We start from the raw sequence: 10058 nt of genomic DNA, 5'->3' as shown, positions 1-10058 counted from the left end.
CTGAGGAGTTTGCATCAACATCAACCTCTCACTCCATTGTGGCCTGAAGTATACTTGATGCTGTTTGGAAACGGATATGGGCGATTGGAACTCTCCCTAAAATTTAGGCATCTTTATGGCAGAGTTGCGCAAATGGAGTTGCATCTGGTGAAGGACTCCATCTACACAAATCCTTATTGATCCTTCCTATCAGAGGTGTGGTTTTACGAAAGAGTCCATCGTTCACACACTTCTAGAATGCCCTTTTGCGCGAGCTATGTGGTTCGGCAGTTCCTTGTCTTATAAGCCATGTAGAAGCTAGGAACCACTGCTACACCGATGATTACAGGGTTGAAACTCTACATTTTGCTCAGATAAGCAATTGGAATGAGAATCCCTCTCCTTAGCATCATTTATCTGTTGGAATATTTGGAAGACACGCAATGACCTATTATTTAAGTGGAAGACCTGGTCACCAAAGGAGGTTATTGAAAAGGCCAAGCTTCATTGCAAGGAATTTTCATCGGCTAAATATCCAACAGGTCTCCCTCATCGACATGCAATGGCAGCTCCACCAGAGAAGCAGTCTTGGATTCCACCATCTCAAGATTATGTGAAATTGAATTCAAATGCTTCCCTTCTCCAAAGAACGATGACTGGTGGCTTGGGTTTCATAATCCGTGATGCACAGGGATGGCCTTTACTTGTAGCATCAAAGAAAGGCTCCTTCAACACGGCTTTCTTGGGGAAGGCTATGGGTATTCACATGGGGCTCCAGCATGTTGCAATGGCTAGGTACAAAAGGATTCTTGTTGAATTTGATAATCTGGTGGTCATCCGTTACCTACAGGATACCAATCATCTACCACCAATACTAGCGGTGTCAGTCATAGATGATATTAGGATTTTATGTCAATCCTTTGATGCATGCTCTTTCTCTTGTATTCCAAGGTGTGTCAATGTTGTTGCAGATAGCTTGGCTTGGAAGGCTCTATTAGTTGCTTGTTTGACAGTCTGGCCTGTTTCTACTCCTTGGCTCCTTCTCCTTTGCAAAGGTGAGGTGTCGGGTGCCTCATGATAGAATAAATTCATGCAGAACACTCATGGAGATCAATGAGGATACAAGATTACAGAGGTGTTCTTGATGTACCTGGATCCATGGTTGTGGAAGCCGAACTCTTAACGATCCCTGTCGCACATGGACTGTGTTGGTCTGGTCTACCCTCTTTCACTCAACTGTAGGTTTTTCTCTGAGTGGTCACTTAATGGACCAGTGACAACTATTTATAGTGGTGAGGGCAGGGACCAACCCTACATAAAAACTAGGGTTTCCTTCCCATTAAAGAAATAATATTTTAGGTCCACACATAGTAACTGGACTCATACCATTAAGGCAGCTCCCATCAACACAACTAAACCGGTTTTAATAAAATAAAAGTGGGACTATGCCAACTCATCTTATGAAAATCTTACAAACTCCCACTTGGGCTGCATATGTCACAAGTTTTGATTTTGAAAATCCTTTTAAAATGACTCTCCGATTTAGACACACTGATTGTGGCCACAAAAGACAGTGTTGAATGGAGTACACCTTAAAACTGATGCCTTAGTCTGAATGAAACTACAAACACCCAACAGTGCAGATCATCACATCTAAAGAGACATGGGACCTAACACGTCAAAGTGCTTATGGCCTTACCGACTTGGGTTGTACAGTATGAGAGTGTGGTATGGAAAATGCATGATATAATGATTAACATGCCAATTTCCAAATTGGTCTAGGCTCGAAAACCGAATGAGCCGCATGAGACGAATACTAGAGGTCTCATTTACCATAAGCATCGCCCAAACGCAAACACTTCACATAAGGAAGCTCGTTGAGACTAGGTCGAATGTCTCAACATACTAGTACACGTCCTCTTCTAGTGAGAAACTTGGGGGGGGGGGGGGGGGGGGGGGGGGGGGGGGGGGGGGGGGGGGGGGGGGGGGGGGGGGGGGGGGGGGGGGGGGGGGGGGGGGGGGGGGGGGGGGGGGGGGGGGGGGGGGGGGGGGGGGGAGGGTGGGGGGCGACAAAAGTGCGACCGACCTGGGTGCATGTTAGCAGGCCTGGGTGGTGCACGATAGCAAAACCCCATCTTATCTTTGTTACTTTATTTTCTTACTTTTTTGACTTTTTGACTTTTTTTTTTTTTAAAAAAATTTATTAAAAGGGGGGAATCAGATAGGGAATATTCCCTATCTTCTTCCCCAAATCGCAAATACAGAAACGCAAATCTGTTTTAGGATTTTTAAAATAAAAAAATTTCCACCACCGCCATTGGTGGTTGCTGAACCAAGGGCCGGCGACCTCTGAAATTCCTATCGAAGAATCACCGTGCTCTGGCGATCACAACCCCAGTGCCAAATGCCGGAAAAACCCCACCCATCAACCAGTATCTCCGAAAAAATAAATTCTGGGGATTTTTTTTTTTTTAAAAATAAAACTTACTGCCGCCCCTTGCGGTGGCAGATCAATGGACCGGCGACCAGGGAAGAAGCCGACGAACGTCTATCCTCCTCCTGCGACCACAATCATGGTAACCAAAAGCTGGTAAAACCCAAAAAATTACCATGAATACTGAAGAAAAAAAAAAAAAACTGGGTTTTCTTCCACATTCTTTTGCCCTTTTTTGTGGTGGCCGGATCAGAGAACCGGCAGCTTGGGGAGATACCGGAGAAGGACTTCCACACTCCGGTGACCATAACCCCGGCGTCGATTGGTAAAAAAAAAAACCTTTAAAACTCCCATTAGAGAAAACCCGATTGCCAAAAGAACAAAAATTTGGGTTTTTTTTTTTTGTTAATTTCCATGTGGTTGTCTAAAGCCTTTGTGGCTGCCAAAACCATTGGAAACCAAGAGCATTCAGCCATGGTCCCAGTCATGGTTTCGGCCATGGCCGATGCCGAAATAGAAATTTTTTTTTTTTTTTGATCGATTCCTCCTTTTACACATAATTAAAAAAAAATTTGCAGCCCCGTTGATCAACCATGATCAAGCTCTGATACCATTGATAGAATAAATTCATGCGGAACACTCATGGAGATCAATGAGCATACAAGATTACAGAGGTGTTCTTGACGTACCTGGATCCATGGTTGTGGAAGCCAAACTCTTGACGATCCTTGTCGCACACGGACTGTGTTGGTCTGGTCTACCCTCTTTCACTCAACTTTAGGTTTTTCTCCGAGTGGTCACTTAATGGGCCAGTGACAACTATTTATAGTGGTGAGGGCAGGGACCAACCCTGCAAAAAAACTAGGGTTTCCTTCCCATTAAGGAAACAATACTTTAGGTCCACACATAGTAACTGGACTCATACCATTAAGGCAGCTCCCATCAACACAACTAAACCGATTTTAATAAAATAAAAGTGGGACTATGCCAACCCATCTTATGGAAATCTTACACCTCAAGCATTTCTCATCAATAAATCATACTTCTACCAAAAAAAAAAAGACTATGCGAGAGTAGGGTTTGGGCAAAAAAAAAAAAGAGTTTACATATGCGACAATCTACTTTTCTCATTAGTAGTCGTTTTTTATTCGGATCCTCTGCTGCCGCATACTTGTGCCATCGGTGTGCAGCCTCACACAGGCAGGGGCGAAATAACCACCCTACCCACTACCCGAGCATCCTGTCCAGGTGGGGGTCCATGGTCTGCCTGTGTGAGGCTTCACATTGGCCGCACAGGCAGGCGACAACAGAGGATCCCAATTGAGCTTTTTCACAACATTACCAGGGAGCAAAACTCCCAATGTCGTGCTCGAAACACCGACACGAAGATGAAGAGGAGTGGTTTTTCAGCCAACTGAGTCGCAGAGGTGTGTTGAGTCAAGGAAGAAGGGAAAAATAGAATCACAACCTAAAGATCAGATCAATGATTTGAATTGGAGAAGTAGATATGTTGCTTTAATTTGAATCGATGAAGGAGGGAGTGTCCTCCACTTGCAGGTATGAAGAGTCTCTAGTGAAGTTAGGTTTTGTTTTCCAGATAAAATCGCAGGATGAATGTTGAGTCGAGGAAGATGAAGAGGGAAATGGAGGGAAATAAAAAATATCATTTGGTTTTTGGATCGGGTTTGGCAAGCAAAAGGAAGTCGGTGAATTTGTACAAAATCTAGGTTAGGTCTTTATGACCGTTGAATCACTACCTGCCAGATGTCGATGCTCCAGGTATCCCTGGGCACTCCCTGGAGACGAGCCGAATCCCCCACCTAGCAATTGAGCTCCTCTCCAGGGAGCCCAGAATGCCCAGGGAGCTTCCAGCCATTGGGTCGTGCACACACATCCCTAGGCATGCACCGAGATGTGTGTGGCATAGCCCAACCCTTGAATGCCCCCTGGGCACTCCCTGGGCGCTGAGCTCCCTGGAGAGGAGCCAGATCGTCCACACTTCACAAGAAGGATAAGTCAAAGAAGAGAGAGAGAGAGAGAGAGAGAGAGAGAGGGGTGGGGTCTATTTCCCCCAAATTTCTTCAGTCTGGAGACCGTTGTTGGATGTGAAAACTATTCCATAAAGTAAATTGAATCAAAGAGTGGGTTCTACCGGTGCCTTGGTAATCCAAGGACTTTTCAAAAAGAAATGCAAAGATTGCAATGTCAAGAACAAGAAAAAGAAGCAATCAAATTAATTTTCTCTCTAGATACATGTTTGGTAAAATGAAGGACTGCAAAGATCTTCAATTTGACTTGGAAGGATGCATCATTGCATCTGATAGTACTATTGGAGAGTAACCCCAACAAGTTCTTTTAAGGAAAAGAATAGAAACCATTTACAATTATACTATTGCTAAGAAAATAAAAGATAAATGTAAAGACTTGTTGTGTTGATTTGATGGATTCCTTCCTTTGTTTTGAAATTTTCCTTTTATAGGCATCCTCAGGTGGTTTCTATAATTACCAGGTAGTTTCATAACTACCCACTTCTTTGAGAGGTAGTTTCACAACTACCCACATCTTTGAGAGCTTGTTGTAACCACATTGCTGGCCATTTTTCGATCACTTTTCGATCACTGATCGTTTTCGGTCACTGACTGTTTTCAATCACTGAGCATTTTCTGATCGTTTTCTAACCGTTTTCGATCATTTATCATTTTCAATCACTGACCGTTTTTTTACCATTTTCGATCACTAACTATTTTCAATTATTGACCGTTTTCTGACTCTTTTAAAGTCATTGTCCGTTTTTCGATCACTAATTAAACATGTTAGACTTGACTGAAATAGATTTCGATTTTACCAAAAAAAAAAAAAAAAAAAGATTTCGGTCTACTTCTCTATTGATGAAACAGACCGGTGTAAACAGGGTTTGCATAGCGATTTCCCTAGATTATTTCAGTTTCAGTTATCAAACACCATAAACCAAAATTATCTCTGGATTTTGGGTACCATTTTCCTTGGTGAAACACGACTTATGGCTGTGGGAGATGCTTTTCTGTCTGCTGCTTTTCAAGTGGCAGTTCAACTGTTGGCCTCCCCCATCATACGTGAATTTGGGTTACGGTTGGGTGTTGATAAAGATCTGAAAAAACTGGCAAGAACTCTGTCAAAAATTCAATCTGTGCTCAACGATGCCGAGGAGAGACAGATCAGCGATCTGGCAGTGAAGATGTGGTTAAGTGATCTTAAAGACCTCGCTTATGATGCAGAAGACGTACTAGATGAGGTTGCAACCGAAGCTCTGAGACTTAATAACCAGAAGAATCAGGTACACAACTTTCTCTCCTTGTCTAAAGATTTCCTGTTTAAACAAGGCTTAGCATCTAAGATTAAAGAGATTAACGAGAGATTAGATGAAATTGCGCAAGAAAGAGATGAACTTGGTTTGAAAGAGGGAGTTGGAACAAGGCCAACTCAATTGGGGATTAGGCCACAAACAAGTTCACTTGTAGATGAATCTTGTGTTTTTGGTAGGGAATCTGATAAAAAGAAGATGGTAGAGTTGTTGACATCACCTGAATGTGGTGGAAATGATGTTTCTATTATTCCCATAGTCGGCATGGGTGGACTGGGAAAGACAACCCTTGCTCAGCTTGTTTACAATGATGAAAAAGTACAAAAGCATTTTGAGTTAAGAATGTGGGTCTGTGTGTCTGATGATTTTGATGTTAGAAAGCTCACAAAATCAATTATAGAATCTGCAACTAGGAAAGCTTCTGATCTCATGGACTTGGATGTGTTGCAAAATGATCTTCTAGAGAGGCTGAAAGGGAAGAGGTTTCTACTTGTGTTGGATGATGTGTGGAGTGAAAGAAAGAGTGACTGGGATGTCCTTCGCCTCCCGTTTCGATCTGGAGATAGCGGAAGTAAGATTATTGTAACTACTCGTAGCGAAAAAGTTTCATCAATCATGGGGACAATGGCGGCACATCGGTTGGAGGCGTTATCAGATGATGATTGTTGGTTATTGTTTAAGCAGAGAGCATTTGTGGATGGAAATTCAGATTCCTACCCGAACTTGGTAGCAATCGGGAAGGAGATTTTGAAGAAATGCCAAGGTTTGCCTTTAGCAGCGAAGACACTTGGAGGGCTTTTACATGGTAAAGAAGAGGAGTATGAGTGGGATATGATCTTGAAAAGTGATATATGGGACTTAAGAGAAGATGAAAATGAGATTTTGCCAGCCCTTAGACTCAGTTACAATTATCTTCCTTCACATCTGAAGCAATGTTTTTCCTATTGCTCTATATTCCCCAAGGATTATGAGTTTAACAAGGAGAAATTAGTTTTATTGTGGATTGCTGAAGGGTTAGTCCATTCTAAGGGAAGGAAACGAATAGAAGATGTAGGTTCTGAATGTTTTGATGATTTGGTACTGAGGTCTTTCTTTCAGCATTCTAAAATCAATAAGGTGCAGTTTGTCATGCATGACCTCATCCATGACTTGGCCCAATTTATTTCAAAGGAAATATGCTTTGCAGTGGAGTGTAACAGCTCACCCAATATCTCGGAAAAAGCTCGCTATGTTTCCTTGCTTGTTAATGCATCCAAGCCAATTTCATTGGAGGTCTTCAATACATCAAAGAGTCTGCGAACAGTTTTGATATTAAGTAGCCAATACAGGCATGAAATTCCTGATGTGAAACTCAATCATGATCTGATTGTAAGCTTGAGACGCTTACGTTCGTTATATTTGAGTAATGTTCCTATCAAGGACCTACCAGATTCAATTGGAGATTTGAAACATCTTAGGTACCTAAACGTCTCTAACACTAAAATTAAGGCTTTACCTGACTCAACTTGCAGTCTCTATAATTTACAGATATTGATACTCAGAAATTGCAGCGAGCTTTTTCAGTTGCCCAAAGCCACAACAAACCTAATTAACCTAAGACATCTCAGTTTAGTTGGATGCTGGCATCTTGCATCCATGCCTCCTGAAATTGGGAGATTGACTTGTCTGCAAACATTGGATAGGTTTGTTGCGAGTAAAGAATCTGGTTGTGGGATAGGAGAGTTGAAGAACATGATGCAACTCCAAGGATCACTATGTATTGATAGGCTTGAGGATGTAGCTAATGTTACTGATGCCATGGAGGCAAGTTTGAAGAATAAGCATTACCTTCATAAGTTGGCTTTGGAATGGAGCTGCAGAAGGTATCTGCCAGATGGAATCGATGAGGATGTACTTGATGGCCTCCAACCTCATGCCAACATCGAAGAACTAAAGATAGACAATTACCATGGATCTAAATTTCCAAGTTGGATTGGAGACTCGTCACTCTCACATCTAGTGAAGATTGAATTCTCCCATTGTGGCCACTGCAAAATCCTTCCATCTCTTGGGCAACTACCATTCCTTAAACATCTCATTATTGATGCAATGTATGGATTGGAAAATTTGGGTTATGAATTTTGTGGTGATGGGAATGTACGAGGTTTTCCCTCATTGGAGACGCTAAGACTTGAAGACATGAAAGATTTAAAGGAATGGAAAGGAGCAGAGAATGGAGAGTTTCCTTTCCTTCACGAGCTTATCATTATGAAGTGTCCCAAGCTGACTACTCTTCCAAGATTTCCATCTCTCCAGGACTTAGTTTTGGATGAATGCCATGAGAAGATACTGAGCTCATTCCCTCACATAATCTCTATTTGCACCTTGAAGATGTCGAATTTTCGGAAGCTAATGTTCCTACCTGAAGGATTTTTTCATCACCTAAGTGCACTCAAAGAACTGAGAATCCATCATTGTTATCAGCTCATGACATTGCAGAAGGTGGGTTTGGAAGACCTTAAATCTCTTTGCCACTTGGAAATTTTGTGCTGTCCTCAACTTGTGGATTTGTCGGAAGGACTACCTACAACACTTCAACATCTCTCTGTTCATGTATGTAGCAATCTCAAGTCCCTACCGGAGGGGCTACAAAACCTGTCATCTCTTCAGGACTTGGACATTTACAAGTGTCCACAACTGGCATCCTTCCGGTCAGATAGGTTACCAACAATGCTTAAAAATTTGAAGATATCCAAATGTTCAAATCTCAACTCCTTACCTATGGGTTTACAAGACATTACAACCCTTGAATCTTTGGTAATTGAAGGTTGTCATCATATAATATCTTTGCCAGAGGAGGGGCTGCCAATCAGCCTCCATTCTTTAATGATCCGAGAATGCGAAATACTAGAGAAACGGTGTCAAGAAGGAGGGGAGGATTGGGCGAAGATATCTCACATTCCCCGTATTCACATTGGAAACTTTTGAATCAGTTTCTCAGAGTTGAAAGGCTGTTGCTATTCAAAATCCAGAAGTGAGGGCAAGAGGCATTGAGGTACTCCCCACATTCAAAACCATTGTTGTAATATGAGATTTCTGTATTTAGCAATACTTTTAAAGGGTATCTTTTTCCTTGAGAAAATATTGATGTTCTAAAACTGTATTTCTCAGTAATGTAAGACCAAATTAGGTTAATTTAGTCCCAAGTAAACCCACAACAATTCACAGCAGTCAACTAAAATAACCCCAACAACAGGGTTTAAGTAAGGGCCGAAACACAGATGTAAGGCCTGGGTTGTAAACCAAAATCCAGCCACTCAATAGGGCTGATAGCAAGGTGGAGAGCAGGTTCTAGGGTATTCAGCAAACCCTCCAAACAGGAACAGAATAGGGTGACCAGATCAGAAGTTATCAACAGGTCACAGAATAAGAAAGTATGGACCAGTCTGTAGAAATCAAACCAGTCAATAGAATAGAACCAAACTCAAGTCGAGTGCTGTTTGTGTAGAGGAGAAACTATGCTGAAAGTTCCATTCAGTTCTGATGGTGAGGTTGACAGATATAGCAGTTGCACCAAAATAGAAGATTTTTATGGGGATCGAGTGTAGGTCTCTGTGACAGGATAAGCCCTCCAAAACTCAGACAATTCTGAGCAGTGTTTGCTGAGCTATATGGTCTTCACAAGTTGCAGCAGCAGCCTCAACCAAATGGGAGAAACAGCAACAGCAACTTTGGTTGTGTTTGGAGATCGGTAGCAGCCTTCAGTTGATCTTCACAGCAATGATATTGAGCACAGAGTAGTAACAACACAACAGGTGATCGATTGCAATGGAGGAGAAGATAGAGAAGAGAAGATAGAGGAAGAAGGGGGTAGGGGATGGCTTTCTCAGCCTGGGTTTCTCACCCACAGCTATCCCAGCTGTTGAAACATGGAATTTCTCCATAACCGATGGCAACATGGCCTGAAAATTCTAGTCTCCAAATCTGTTCCCTCCTTTCAATAAGGGGCCTATTAATAGCTTAGGCTAACTTACTATAACAATAGAAACTTTCAAAAATAGAAAGTAGGGAATTAGAAACTACTAAATCCTAACTAAAATAGAGGGTAACTAAAAGTAGAAACTACTAGGCTTCATAGTTCAGCCTTCTAAAACAAACAAGGAAGGGCACTAAAATAGAAACTAATTAAATTAGCAACTAGGCAGTTGGAGATGTGACTGGTCAGAGACCAGATCTCCTGTCAAAATCGTGGCCGACAAAGGCCTCTTCTAGAAGGCCAGCTGGCTGGCTCGAGCTGGTCTTCTTTGCTTGCTCGAACTGGTCCAA

At 42.2% G+C, this 10058-nt stretch overlaps 2 protein-coding genes across 2 annotated transcripts; both read left to right on the top strand.

Annotated features, from left to right (window-relative positions):
* Nucleotides 1-541: 541 nt before the first annotated feature.
* LOC122643357 lies at nucleotides 542-1057 on the top strand. The gene has a single exon (XM_043836983.1). The coding sequence runs from the start codon at nucleotides 542-544 to the stop codon at nucleotides 1055-1057; it is 516 nt and encodes a 171-aa protein (XP_043692918.1).
* Nucleotides 1058-5351: 4294 nt separating this feature from the next.
* Nucleotides 5352-8720, top strand: LOC122644078 (putative disease resistance protein RGA3). Its single transcript, XM_043837682.1, has one exon. The coding sequence runs from the start codon at nucleotides 5433-5435 to the stop codon at nucleotides 8718-8720; it is 3288 nt and encodes a 1095-aa protein (XP_043693617.1). The 5' UTR covers nucleotides 5352-5432.
* Nucleotides 8721-10058: the final 1338 nt, after the last annotated feature.

Source organism: Telopea speciosissima, chromosome 10 (genome assembly GCF_018873765.1).
Source record: "Telopea speciosissima isolate NSW1024214 ecotype Mountain lineage chromosome 10, Tspe_v1, whole genome shotgun sequence".
NCBI classification, from domain to species: domain Eukaryota; kingdom Viridiplantae; phylum Streptophyta; class Magnoliopsida; order Proteales; family Proteaceae; genus Telopea; species Telopea speciosissima.
Note: the sequence above shows the minus strand (reverse complement) of the source record. Positions and strands in the feature narration are given on the sequence as shown.